The sequence below is a fragment of the Oreochromis niloticus genome, linkage group LG9, assembly GCF_001858045.2.
Source record: "Oreochromis niloticus isolate F11D_XX linkage group LG9, O_niloticus_UMD_NMBU, whole genome shotgun sequence".
Lineage (NCBI taxonomy): Eukaryota > Metazoa > Chordata > Actinopteri > Cichliformes > Cichlidae > Oreochromis > Oreochromis niloticus.
The window spans coordinates 7612774-7627551 of record NC_031974.2 but is presented as its reverse complement, the minus strand read 5'-3'; the positions used below and the strand labels follow the sequence as shown (position 1 = coordinate 7627551).

At 41.1% G+C, this 14778-nt stretch overlaps 1 protein-coding gene across 3 annotated transcripts in view; it reads right to left on the bottom strand.

Annotated features, from left to right (window-relative positions):
- The window catches only part of LOC100707237 (vasoactive intestinal polypeptide receptor 2), a 48846-nt gene that overhangs the window by 24342 nt on the left and 9726 nt on the right, over positions 1-14778 (bottom strand). For 2 of the 3 annotated variants that reach the window (XM_005464332.4, XM_005464333.4), the window contains exons 2-4: positions 13980-14079; positions 11271-11378; positions 9056-9159 (exon numbers count right to left, since the gene is read on the bottom strand). In XM_005464332.4, the coding sequence (XP_005464389.1) occupies positions 9056-9159; positions 11271-11378; positions 13980-14079 (312 nt within the window). Of the gene's footprint in view, positions 1-9055; positions 9160-11270; positions 11379-13979; positions 14080-14134; positions 14277-14778 lie in introns of those variants that run through there. The other variant, XM_025910486.1, reaches the window with a different exon arrangement.

Below are 14778 nucleotides of genomic sequence, written 5' to 3'. Positions count from 1 at the left end.
CAGCCTGCCTGTTGGTTTGGATTAACAGAGCGGCCTGGGATGGAGCCACATTCCCATTTTGAATTATTGTTTCAGGCCATCCCTGTGTGCAATACACAGTATTTACTAGCTGTTTATAGAGTTATATAAATGTAACAGTATTTATGTTGTATGTGATTCCACTTGTCATGATAAACACAATTTGTTATCCATGTATGTGTGACACTGTATTGGCTCAATGGCGCCCTCTCTCAGAGATGGTGGACAAAAGCCAGTTCACAAGAGATGTGTGTTATGGGCACAACTAGTGTACAGTAATGTATGTGTCCACTATATGAATCTGTAAATGATTTAACTGTTAGTAAGAAGAGTTTAAGTGGACTGCTGAGCTTTTAAAGTGCTAACAAATCTATATAACAGAATAATACACTCGCTAAGCTAAGTGCAAAGATTCTGAGCTTCTGTAGCGAGCTGCCCATAATGAGCCAAATATCGGACCAGGACATATTCTGACTCTATCCAGGTACACATTTACATATTATTTTATTTGTTATATTATTCCAGATGCACATCTTCACATTAGTGTGTTTTATTATTGGCCATAATGATAATATTATACGTTATATTTTATAGCCAATGTCGAAGCTTTGCCAGTTCATGAGATGAGAGATGTGCCTGAGGCAGCGCCAACCTGCCTGAACGAGACATATTCTGATCTTATCCAGGTACACGCTTTCATAGTTCTGTATTTGTTATGTTACTTGCCACAACATTATTTGTTATATTATTAGACAGTGTTGAATCTTTGGCACTTCAACAGAGACGTGCCTGAGAATGAAAGGTTTGAGCTAGTCTGCATGACCAGAACATATTCTGTTCTTATTATAGATTTTCTATCCATTAGCAAAGATTGTTATGACATGTTGTTTTTTCAGATGACTTTGGACAACAGGACATCATCCTGTGGATTGTGAAGTTCTGCTTCAAAAACTTTGGCTCATGGCTCAGCATTTTTGTTTTTGTTGTCACCATCTTGGTGTTTTCACCTATGACAGGCAGCTGACAGACAAGACTGTGAAACCACACACTAGTCGGTCAACGGACATTAGCCAGACAGCATGTCTTCCTTTCTGATTTTTAAAATGTCAATAATTTACAAAACTCACTTAATGTTTTATTCATTGTGATAATTATGCTGACCAGAAGTGGGCAATATTACCCCAAGATAACATGATATTACACGTTCTGGCAATATCATAAAATACTCAGTAGTACTGAGGCCCTGTGAGGGGCATTTGAGGGTCTTTCAAACTTTTATTTGGACACTGGCTGCCTTTTCACTCATTTTCAGTCCAGTCCTTGCACGTGACCATTTTCACAGGAATGTTTTGGGGGTTTTTTGGTTTTTCTTGTCTGCTGGGCCACTTAACACTGACCTATGAATAACCGAAGCATAAAAGGGCACCTCACTCAGGGGATGAGCCACTGTTGTGTCTACTCATAACAGACAACTCAGCACAGACCCAAACAGTTTCTTTACACTCTGTTTGTCTCATTCGCAGCCTGTCACGAAAACATGTCATTTGTTCCCATTTCTTAGTTGAATCTATGAAAAATGTCAATAGCACAGTTTGACGGGCAAAAAATAGATTTCTACACAAACAAAATGATTCCCAAAGAGCTATTATTAAAAAACTTGGCATATCTCAACATGGTATGCAGTGTGTCGGAAACCAGACAAGTGGAGGGCAAACAAAGAAGTGGTACGCCTAAAAAACTATCTACAGCAGATGAAGAGTATGTGAAAGTCATGTCCTTAACAAATAGGAAAATATCCAGCAAAGACCTGACACAGGAACTGAGAGATGCATGCCTTCAGTTGATCCACCTACTGTTCACTGGAGCTTCATCAGAAATGGACTCAGTGGAAGGGTGGCTGTCAAGAAACCATTGTTAAGGAAGGAAAACAGGAGGGAAAGCTGAGGTATGCCAAATTATACAAGAAATGTACTGAGCATCAGTGGCAGCAGATCTTATGGAGTGAGGAATCCAAATTTAAAGTTTTGGTTTTAAATCGTAAATATCTGCAGACATCTGTAAAACACGGTAGAGGATCTGTCATGGTTTGTAACTACATTTCATTCAGTGGTGTTGGGGATCTTCTCAAAATTGATGCAATTATGAGGACAGAAAAGTACCATCAGATTTGATCCCACATAACAGCTTAATTTTTCAGCATGACAAAGATCCCAAACACACTGTCAATGAAGTAAAAGCATAACTTTAAAAAACCTCATTAGTCATGGATTGTCCTCCCCAGAGTCCGGACCTCAACATCATTAAAACAGAGTGGGATCATCTTGACAGAACGGAGCAAAAGGCAGCCAACATCTAAAGAAGAAACTGGAGTTTCCCCAAGACTATTCCAGAAAACTACTTAAAGAAATTACAAGAAAGCTGAGAAAGCTGACTAAGAGATTTCAGGCTGTGTTGAAGAATAAAGAAGGTACCAAATATTGACATTCAAGTATCTTAGAATTGTACAAACTCTGTTTTTGCACCTATATTCCATTTCCTTCCAAAAATGGAAATGAGGAGTGACCCAAAACTTTAGTGAGCACAGCAGATCATTGATTCCAGTATGGGCAGCATGCATCGCTCAAAAAGTAGACATCCTCTTCAGTTTATTCACAATTTACTCTGCGATTCATCAAGATGTTATAAAGAAACAGATATTTTTACTTCATCCTAATTCATACAATAAATCTACTTGCTTTTAAAACCAAGTAGTGAAAAAACAAGGGAAGTGTGTGGCATGATTTCAGGGACAGTGTGGAGCCAATAATGGTTTCCGGATATTCTCTTAAACCTGGTTGTTACTCGCTTGTTTAAAGCTCATTATTAAAGAAAGGGTCCTGGAATGCAGCCGTGATTACAAGCAATAACTGTGAGGTCAGAAAATAAGCTCCATGGCGTCACGCTGGACTCCTCTGAGCAACAAGAAAACACACACTCAAACGCCCATTAAAAAAATAGCAGAGCAGGCATACCGTTCTGAGAAAAGGAAAAGCCTTTTTTTTCTCAAGCACCTGCAGCATTCAGCTCAAATACTCACCTGTGTCACTCAGGTTCCTAATCCTCCTCTGAGTCAGCTGAAGGGGTGGGAGAATTTCAAGAAGTCTTACCTTCATCTTGTGATGAAGCAGATATGGGAACAGATGAGACTGGATTAGAGAGCACAGTGTGCCAAGACCGGGAAGTGAACCCCGCAACTCTGTTGGAGGAGCTGGGAATTTAAGCCAGTGTCTAGCCACAACAGATACAGAACAGACCCATGCAAAAGACTGAATCCCTAAACCTGGTCCAGTGGATTTCTTATGTTCTCTGGTCACTTGTATTGTTTCTCATATGCCTATAAAAAGAGAAAAAAAGTCTTTCTTGATGTTAAAGAGGAGGATAAGTGGGCCAGCCAACTATGCATATATCTCTGTATCACTATGAAGTCATAGAGAGGGAGTAGACTTAGTATGGTCATCTCAGGCACACAGCTCTGGCTGTGAGCTCTGATGCTCCACCTTCCTGCTGTACAAACCTTCTCTTTACCCAGATCAGCCAATCAGAACTAAATTAGCTTAATGGAAAAGGAGACTTTTAAAAAAAAGAGACAACCACAGTCTCTTCTGTTACATATTATATCTCTGTTCAGAGTTCTTTGAGTGCATCGCTTAAAATGTTTCAGCTAAAAGTGCTTGTTTCAGACAGCGGACGAACTGAGAGCCAGGATAAGATTAAGAAGGATTATTGCTGAAATAATCTAGTTGTTATCCACTGCATACTAAACTATAAATACACCGTATACTAATCCAGCTAATATGGTTGAAACAGTAACATTATCCCTCCACTCAAATCAGATTGTGGTATGACAGCAAAAGCAGACGCAGACAGGCGGCGGTTTCCACTGCTTCCACAGAGAATGAAGGACCAGTCAGAGTTTCTCTTACAAAGTGACAAACATGGAAGAAATGTGCAGATCAGATTGTAACAAAGGAATTAAATGCATCTGACTTTGCGTTCCACTTTCTGCTTACAGGGAGTGCAGAATTATTAGGCAAATGAGTATTTTGTCCACATCATCCTCTTCATGCATGTTGTCTTACTCCAAGCTGTATAGGCTCGAAAGCCTACTACCAATTAAGCATATTAGGTGATGTGCATCTCTGTAATGAGAAGGGGTGTGGTCTAATGACATCAACACCCTATATCAGGTGTGCATAATTATTAGGCAACTTCCTTTCCTTTGGCAAAATGGGTCAAAAGAAGGACTTGACAGGCTCAGAAAAGTCAAAAATAGTGAGATATCTTGCAGAGGGATGCAGCAGTCTTAAAATTGCAAAGCTTCTGAAGCGTGATCATCGAACAATCAAGCGTTTCATTCAAAATAGTCAACAGGGTCGCAAGAAGCGTGTGGAAAAACCAAGGCGCAAAATAACTGCCCATGAACTGAGAAAAGTCAAGCGTGCAGCTGCCAAGATGCCACTTGCCACCAGTTTGGCCATATTTCAGAGCTGCAACATCACTGGAGTGCCCAAAAGCACAAGGTGTGCAATACTCAGAGACATGGCCAAGGTAAGAAAGGCTGAAAGACGACCACCACTGAACAAGACACACAAGCTGAAACGTCAAGACTGGGCCAAGAAATATCTCAAGACTGATTTTTCTAAGGTTTTATGGACTGATGAAATGAGAGTGAGTCTTGATGGGCCAGATGGATGGGCCCGTGGCTGGATTGGTAAAGGGCAGAGAGCTCCAGTCCGACTCAGACGCCAGCAAGGTGGAGGTGGAGTACTGGTTTGGGCTGGTATCATCAAAGATGAGCTTGTGGGGCCTTTTCGGGTTGAGGATGGAGTCAAGCTCAACTCCCAGTCCTACTGCCAGTTTCTGGAAGACGCCTTCTTCAAGCAGTGGTACAGGAAGAAGTCTGCATCCTTCAAGAAAAACATGATTTTCATGCAGGACAATGCTCCATCACACGCGTCCAAGTACTCCACAGCGTGGCTGGCAAGAAAGGGTATAAAAGAAGAAAAACTAATGACATGGCCTCCTTGTTCACCTGATCTGAACCCCATTGAGAACCTGTGGTCCATCATCAAATGTGAGATTTACAAGGAGGGAAAACAGTACACCTCTCTGAACAGTGTCTGGGAGGCTGTGGTTGCTGCTGCACGCAATGTTGATGGTGAACAGATCAAAACACTGACAGAATCCATGGATGGCAGGCTTTTGAGTGTCCTTGCAAAGAAAGGTGGCTATATTGGTCGCTGATTTGTTTTTGTTTTGTTTTTGAATGTCAGAAATGTATATTTGTGAATGTGGAGATGTTATATTGTGTTCACTGGTAAAAATAAATAATTGAAATGGGTATATATTTGTTTTTTGCTAAGTTGCCTAATAATTATGCACAGTAATAGTCACCTGCACACACAGATATCCCCCTAAAATAGCTAAAACTAAAAACAAACTAAAAACTACTTCCAAAAACATTCAGCTTTGATATTAATGAGTTTTTTGGGTTCACTGAGAACATGGTTGTTGTTCAATAATAAAATTATTCCTCAAAAATACAACTTGCCTAATAATTCTGCACTCCCTGTATTTGGTTGCAACGTAGTGCTCCATGTACATAAACTAGCACAATGTAAGCAGCATGTTAAGTCATTTATGTGCATGTAAACTGCTTTGCTGCATGGTAAGCAAAGCATGTAAGACACGAGCATCAAAGCAGGAGGTTGAGAGTCTGAGTCACCCTTGAGTTTTCTTTCTTCTTTGTCTTTCTTCTATTTTTCGATTCAACACTGAAACGTTTGCTGGTAATTGTCACAGTCTGCTGTTTTCTACATGCCTCAACATTTTATCCTAAAAGAATCTGATGGGAAGTATCTGTAGGAGATTTTGGGGACTAAAGATGCTGTGTAGGGAAATGAACATCTCAACCAAATTTCACAGCACTCAGTCCAACAGATGCTTCAGTCTGTAACAAAATTATGACCCGACATTCGAGCATTTTACAGAGGCTTAAAACACTCCTACCCTCTCGGTGTTTGATTATGTTATTATTATGTAATTATGCTGACCTCCAAACATAATGTGTTTGTGGTCTTCATCATCAGCTGAAAGGATTATGCAGTCATCTGAAAAGCAGCCAAAAAACTGTTACCTTTGTGACCTTTGCATCTTTTGTTTAATTTTCTTAGCACCACAAATTAAATTCCTCTGAACCCCAGAGCACTGAACTGGACAACAATCAGGTGCACAAATAAAGCTCAAAGTATCTGCATAGATAAGCGAGTACAGCTGTGTCATTTCTGTTTGTCAGTTGGATGAACTGAGCAAAACGCTGCAACAGATTCTCACTCATCCGCTCCGCCTAATCACAGAAAAGCACACCAGCACAGTCAGGCCACGACTTCACGGTGGTCTGAGTTATCTGAGGGGAGACACGAAGAGCAGCAGAGACCAGTGATCAGATGTGTCACCCGGCGAACTTTCCATCCTCTCAGTGCGTTTATGTGTGGGCAGATAAACAAACACACATACAGAGATGCTGATATGAAATCAGCCTTTCGCTTCACTGCTGTGCTGGAGCATCTGAGAAAACTCCGAGCTGAGATCAGACCACAGAGTGGAGAGGTTTGATCTCTGTTTTTTTATTTCAGTTGAAATAAAATAAAGCTGCTGAATCCTGCACTGCTTCTGTTTTGCTTAAATAAAGTCTGTTCTGATTTAATGATTTTCAGTGTCTCACTGGAAGCTCCAGAACCTCTTTTTGCACACATCTTTGCACACAGCACTGACTACGAAAAAGACTTTAAGACTGTTCTTGCCCATTCATTTTCTGTCTAATGTAGATATCAGAAGAAAAACTCTTTATTTAGGAGCCATATCAAACCTCGAATGACCTGCTTAAAGAGTAAAACTATATTTTAAATTGTTTTTGAAATCTGAGGCAGTTCCCATCATCAGATTCGTTTGCAGAGTAAACATTAGCAGACCTGCAGCAGGCATCTTTCCACAAAGCTGCGCATCCACACGCCTGTGCAGAATGTTGTTACTTATTGCTGTATTTCCTCTGAAACAGCCCACATAAAACCACAGATTTAATGATCCTGATACTGCAAAATATGCTGATTGTGTTGTGGTAATTTGTCTTATTTTCCACTGTACTTGTTGACAACTTTTGGTTACAGAGAAAGAGATAGAGGCCAGTGTCAGGCAAGTGGAAGTTGGCTGCTTAGAATCAACAGTTAAACTGTGTTTTATAACACTAAAAAGAAATATGAATGATTAGTTTTGCAGACAAACAGCTTTGATTCGAGCTACAGAGGGTATGTATGTCTGAAAGCCTGCAGAATCAGTGATAGTGTTATAACAACTTCTTCTTAAGACGATGTCTCCCCAAACTCGTCCACAGCACTGTCAGGCTACAAAATAGTCATTTATCATTCTGAAGGTGAGTTATAAATAATTTACGCTACACATTTCAGCTCACAGGGGGCTCCTTTATCATTGCTTTTTAGTCTATTAATCATAATGTTGGAAATGGTGACATCATTTAGCAGAAAAGTGATTTGTACGTGTTGATTTTTAACATAAACCACAGGTTAGTTACCATGGAGATTTACCCAGGTAACAGCTGCATCACCTTTGTGGGTGGCTCGCTAAACCTCAAATCCTGCTTAGCAGCACAGGCCTCTGGACAAAGAGTTTCCCCGTGTCCAACATACTAACAAACTGCACACTGAAACTAGTCTGGGTTCAGCTTTTTCCCAATCAAATCCGGTAAAAATGATTTACCTGCAACTGTTCTGTGGTTGGTTTGCTTCCTCTTGCAACACAAGCATTTTAATTTGGGTCAAATCAGCCCACGAACTCTCCCAACATCATCCACAGGCTGAGCATGTGCTGCGTGGGACGTGGCACATACATTTTTTGTGATCAGAACCCAAACGGAAATCAGGGTGGTGCTAAAACCTGTACACAGCAGTTTCACTTTCACTGTGTCCTCAAACAAATTCACATCAAAGGATTCCAACTAAAGCTCTTTAAACGAAACTCTTATGATTAAAGCTACATTCAGCTGCTCCCTTATTTGCAAGAGGTCAGCCCGGCAGATAGCTTTGCATGTTTGATTTGGCAGATTTTTACAGTGGGTGACCTTCCTGATGCAACCCCAAAAGCATTTGGGTCTCCTCCCAGAATCAAACCAAGGACCATTTGTTGTCAGATGAACGCGTGAACTGCTACAGTAAAGAGCCAGAAGCTACATTTATCAAAGCTGTTTTGGTTATAATTTGATATACATTTTGAGGGAAAATTTTCCATGCATGAAAAAGAATAAAAAAGTTGTTTTATTCCCACAAATTATTAAGTGTATGCATGTGTAGTTGATACATAAAGGCTATACATCTCTCATGCACGTAAATAAATCATAAATCAACAGCTGTGGTGTATCAATGATATCTGATCCATGAGTGATTAATATTTTCATGTTTTCTTTATAGTTAACATGGTTTTTAACCATCCAGGCCGTTTCAAATTAACCACCTTGCAACCGCTCTGACTAATCTTCTACCCCATCTGAGAATCCAAGAACCCTGATAAACCAATACTGACAATTTTGCATTAATAGCGACTGCTCTAAGGCCTTCAGCTTTATTAGACACTGAGAGTTTGAGTCGGTTCAGCAGCTACAAAGTAGATATGAAAACTAAACACAACTTTGATCAGGCCTCAAACAGACATCAGAGTTTCTACACTACAAAGACAAAAAAATCAGTCCCTGTTATATATTATGTTTTATTATTATGTAAAGACTCTAATTCCTAGAGAAAGACATTAACTGAGAAAAACTGAAGAGAAAACTGCTGAATGAATTCACCTGCTAAAAAGGTTCAGATTGGAAAAGAATTAGAAGAGTTGTTCACAAGCAGCATAACTGCAATCACAGTGGAGCTTCATATAACTCATAGCTGAGCTCACAGGCGCACAAACGTAAACACACCACAGGCATCAAACTTGCCCTTTTGGTTGCCTCTGGGGTCTCTAAGGTGCTCGTGCAGGTGATGATGTAGTCGGGATAGACGGTGGACCAGCCACTCTCTGTACAGTTCCTGCTGAGGTTGCCTGAAATAAAACAGACTGGTTTTAGAGCCTTCCAGAACTGAACCAATAACCTGACTAGTAAATTTCATGAAATCTAACATCAGTGCTGCATATGAATATACAATGCCCAGATTTTTTTTTAAAGCTTCAGTGATATTTGTCCACACATTTTAGATTTGGATAACTGGAATAACAATTAAATCCAGTATACTTTATATAGCACCAGTGTAGTCAGACTCACAGCAGCAGATGCCTGGACAGACAAAACTAAAGTGGAGATGTTTGTTCGTAATCAGAGCGCCACATTTGGAGAAAACCAAACACACCATGTCAGCACAAACACCTCATTCCAACTGTCAGCACGGTGGTGGACGGCTCATGATTTGGGCTTGTTTTGCAGACACGGGTCCTGGGCACTCACTGAGTCAGCATGATGATGACTCATGTCTGCTTTTACCCTCTCACACGGCTCTCATCAGAGGCAGGCACATTCAGTAGGCCTCAGTGAGGACTTTTGATACTGAGCAGCTTCTGTTCTCGTCTGTGGTGCTGATTGTGATGCTCATCTATTAATGATGTGTGTTTCTGCAGGGGCAGCGGGAGGAGGATAAACCAGCCGCTCACTACTGAGGGAAATCACAGAGGGTCGGACAAATGGCGTCAGCCGCTGTGCAAATGATTAGAAACATTAACAGGAACAGCTCAAGAAGCTCTGGATGGAGAGGAGAGAAGAGTCACGAGTGTTACGACCCGCTCAAAAGCCGCAACATAAAAAAGGAGATGAATACCAGAGTGTAGGCGAGAAGAGGTTTTATCTTAAAATGGAATACCAGGTTAGCTAAAATGGCTAGTGCCACCAAGGCAAAAACAAGTGAGCTCTCCAGAAAGCTTGCCTCAGGTATGCTTTTATTCACACCTGACTAGGTGTGGCCAATTAGCACCAGCTGAACACATTAAGATGATTAGGGGCTGCAGAGGGACGTAACAACAAGTCAAAGTGAGAAATGGCAGAAAGTTCAAAAAGAAAGAGGTCAAAGAAGGAGAGAAGCAGGAGTTCTGTTATATTGAAAATAAGTAATAAAGAATTTCAACTGCAGTAAAAGCCTCACAAACATCTTTTCACTTAATCTTACTTAATCACTCCTTCTTATTAGTGTTCAGATTGGTGGCATTTGAGTGAATCCACTGGATAGAAGACAGCTGACTTTTGTTTTTCAAGTATTTGTGGGACGATATACTATGTATATGCTATATACTGTGTATTTAAGAAAGCTTGTTTGGCACAGGAATGTGTAATTCTGTGGGAAACACTATTATTGTTTTTAGGAATATATTTATTATTATAGAGTCTGTTAAAATGTCAGTGACTTCAAAGCTTACATTTTAAATCAAAGTTAACATTTTCCAAAAAATAATTTGTTTTCACAACACATATGGGACATTTGTGGCGTTAGTTAATACATGTAGTGATAATGATATATATCAGGTGTTTTTATCTGTCAAATATTAAAATTTCACAAGACAAATTACTATAAAATTACAAGATTAGTGTAGAAACTCTGTAAAACAATACAGTAACACTAGAAATGACAGTATTACTGAAAATTACTGTAAGAAATTGCAGCATCACTACATGTTTACTGTAGGACTTTATTACTGTAAAATAATACAGTAAAGATTTAATGCAACACTAGGTTTGTAGCATTATCCTGTAAAAAAAACAAAACTTAAAAAAGGATTATTTTTCTGTATCAGAATTAAATAAGATGAAGATTTCAAAGTTTTTCCGCACACAGAAACTAAAATATAATAAATAATAAAATGTTGAGTATGTCACTGTTTTTCAAAGTGCATAAACTGCTGAGCAGTGCTGAGCCCTCAGACTTTGTGTGGCGGGGTCATACTAAGTGTCAACTGTCTTAAAATGTTTTAAATGTTGAGGGAAGTTGAAACTTCCTTTAACTGAAATTCTGTAAAATTTCCAGATCACAGTTCTGTTTTTTTTCACCAAGTCACGCGTGTGTGTGTGTGTGTGTGTGTGTGTGTGTGTGTGTGTGTGTATGTGTGTGTGTGTGTTAACAAAGATGATTGAAGGGCAGCAGGAGGAAGTGTGTGTCTGAGAAGAAGCTCACCGTTCTTGTGAAAAAACAGCAGGAAGGGGGTGGGGCAGCGTAAGGTCAGCACATCGCCGACCGCTGCACTCGGCCAACATGAAACGTTGTCCCACTCGCCATGACATCCTGGACAGACACATACAGAGATACACACACACACACGCAGACATCAGAAGTGTGAACTTGCCTGCACAGAACTTCCTGTTTGGCTGAGCGACCTCTTTGGAGCTTCTGTGCAAGCTGCTGATTGAACATGGACAATAAATCCAGCCCACATGAAAGCAGCCTGTGAGGTTTGGACATTTAGCTTTACTGCTCAGCCAGGAGGGACTCCAAAGACATTCACTTGAAACTCTGAAGGCCTTTTAATAGTTAAGTTTAAAGTAAATGTAGCCTGATGAAGCCTGAGAGTAACTAATGCTGGTACTGTCCTTTAACATCAAACACACATGCGTATCTACAGACCAGCGTGAGAAAAAGCTCACAGCCTGAAAGCTGAGACCACACAGATTAAACACATTTTTATTATCTCTGTGCTCAAACATTCACACACACGACCGTTCACAAACAACAGAACAGCCTCTGTATGTCTGTGCGTCAGTCTTTGGTCACTCGTGTTGTGGTTTCACACAGAAATCCTCATAATATAAGTCGTGAACATCTGGAGACTCTACTGATGCCGATTGTGTGCAGCAGTCCTTCAAGCCTTTCATTCTCTGAGTTTTTTGACTTGCTGAAAAACAAGAGATAAAAAACAAAGCTGCTTCGTCAGGCAGCTTAAGCATCACACAGAGGTTTGTGTGCAGGCATATCCATGGTGTCAGTTTGTATTTTACCATCGCTTTTTACACATTTGAATTAATGTGCATTTTTCTATCAGGGTTACTACTCAAAAAAGTAATGCATTACCTTACTTTATCTCTATCTTGTTAGACGTAATTTGTGACAGAAGGATAACAGGCCTCCAACTCGCACTGGAGCAGTTCACAGCCGAGTGTGAAGCAGCAGGAATGAAAATCAGCACCACCAAATCTGGAGACAGAAACGAGTAGAGTGCCCACTCTGGCTCATTCTGGGATGAGTTCCTGCCAAAGTGGAAGAGTTTAAGTATCTCGGGGTCTTATTCACGAGTGAGGGGAGAAGGGAGCGGGAGGTCGACAGACGGATTGGTGCTGCAGTGATGCAGATGCTGTACCGGTCCGTTGTGGTGAAGAGAGAGCTGAGTGAAAAGTGAAGCTCTCAATTTACCGGTTAGTCCACGTCCCCACCTTGACCTATGGTCACGAGCTGTGGGTAGCGACCGAAAGAATGAGACTACAGATACAAGTGGAGGAAATGAGCTTCCTCCGAAGGTTGGCTGGCCTCTCCCTTAGAGATAGGGTGAGAAGTTCAGCCATCCGGGAGGAGCTGCTGCTCCTCCACATCTAAAATGAGCCAGTTGAGGTGGTTCAGGCATCTGACGAGGATGCCTCCCGGGCGCCTCCCGGGTGAGGTGTTCCGGGCATGTCCCACCGGGAGGAGGCCCCGGGGCAGACCCAGGACACGCTGAAGAGATTATATCTCTCGGCTGGCCTGGGAACACCTTGGTGTTCTACCAGACAAGTTAGAGGGCGTGGCTAGAAAGAAGGAGGTCTGGGCTTCTCTGCTTAGGCTGCTGCCCCTGCGACCCGGCCCCTGATAAGCGCAAGAAGATGGATGGAGGGATGGAGGGATGGATGGAGGGATGGATAGCAGCAAGAGTAGAAAGGGAAAGTTTACAAGATGGGGAAACCTGCTAAGATGTATCTTTTAGAGACTGTGGCCCTCCTAAAATTCTCACTGGGAATGACCAATTGGACAAGATTGGAAATGAGTACATCGAAGGGATGGCTCAGGTTGAGCTGTTGGGAGACAAACATAGAGAGACAGGACTGAGATGGTTTGGACATGTGCAGAGGAGGGATCGTGCATATATTGGACAAAGATTGTTGATTGTGAAGCTGCCAGGCAGGAGGAAAAGAGGAAAACCTCAGAGGAGATTCATGGACGTAGTGAAGGAGGACATGCAAAGGGTTGGTTTGACAGAGGAGGATGTTGCTGTGGTGACCTCTAAACTTCCATTCTAATGAGGGCATATTAGAGATGTGGAAAAATGAAGTCTTCAAGTCTGACTGCTCAACGCTTTTGTTATTTGCTACATGCAAGTCACACAGTTTACACTTTGCCTTCACGTTTTTATCCTTTCTTGATAAAAAATAAATGATTTTTAAATCATCTGATTGTAGCCCAAGTGCAGAAAAGAGGTGTGTTTGATTTCTCTTCGATCCACCCTCCAAGCAGGTAACTGAAGAGGCTTTTTTAGCCTTTATAGCGAGCATTTGAGTACGTGTAAATGTGTGTACATTTGTGGAGTGTTTGATCTCACAAGGTAAATAGCTCAGTGTTGCAACACCGTCTGAAATAGTGTCCAGAGACACCCACCACTTCACATCAACTGACCTTGCTTCAAATGATCTCATTCAGTGCACTCACACACACACACACACACACACACTCACACTCACACACACACACACACTTTTCCTTACTTGATATGGATCTAAATAATTTTCCGAGGCCTAACATTCAGTGATGCTCTTACAGCAGATTATTTTGTGTCTGCTCCTGCACACGCAGCAGACTTAACGTAAAATACTTCGGACGGGGATTTCCAAACACTTGCTGGTGTGTGTTTCAGTGCGTGCGTACCTGCATGAGTGGAAAGGTTCTGCTGCAGCTGTGTCTGACAGTCACTCTTTGCTTTCTGCATTTCCCAGTAGAACTGGCAGGGAGAAAACATTCCGTTAACCTGTCGGGATGAAGGGAAATAAATATTATGAATATTATCTCCAAAATGAACAAACCTCCTGCGTCAGGCTCTTTGTCTCAGGTTGTGCTGTGCACGCTGGTGTTTGACATACGTGCTCCAGTTTTCTGGAGTAAAGTTCATGTTTCTGCGATCTGCTCTCCTTTCACTCCTATCTGCAGCTTTCAGGGGGAGGATTTAGGCAGTTCCCTTCAGAATGTAAATCCAGGCTCTTACCGTTATTTTGGATTTTTTATTTCACTGTTAAATTACTATTTTTACATTACACAATACTTGAAGTATGTCAGGTGGCAGCATGAAACTCCCGATGTCGACTGTAAAACACAGCAGTGGAGGGGTGACGATTTGTGAATACAAAAAAGAACTGAAGCAGGTTAGGTTCCTGTTAGAGATCAGTGTGTTGAAATAATCAATTCTCCATAAAACATAAAATAAAATAAAATTTGTGGAGGATCCCCCAGAGGTCTCTGCAGATAGCAGGGAGTTTCTATAATCTTTGTCTTTCCCTGAAGAGTATCAGTAATGAATCCAGATTCTCAGAGGCAACTTTGGTCCTTAATTTTATTTTATGTTGGCTGCAAACAGTTTCACAACAGTTTTATTGTTTTAAAATCATTAATATCATTCTAATTTGTGAATCAAATTTGCACATACTCCTGTTTTTGTATTTATTTTTTTACT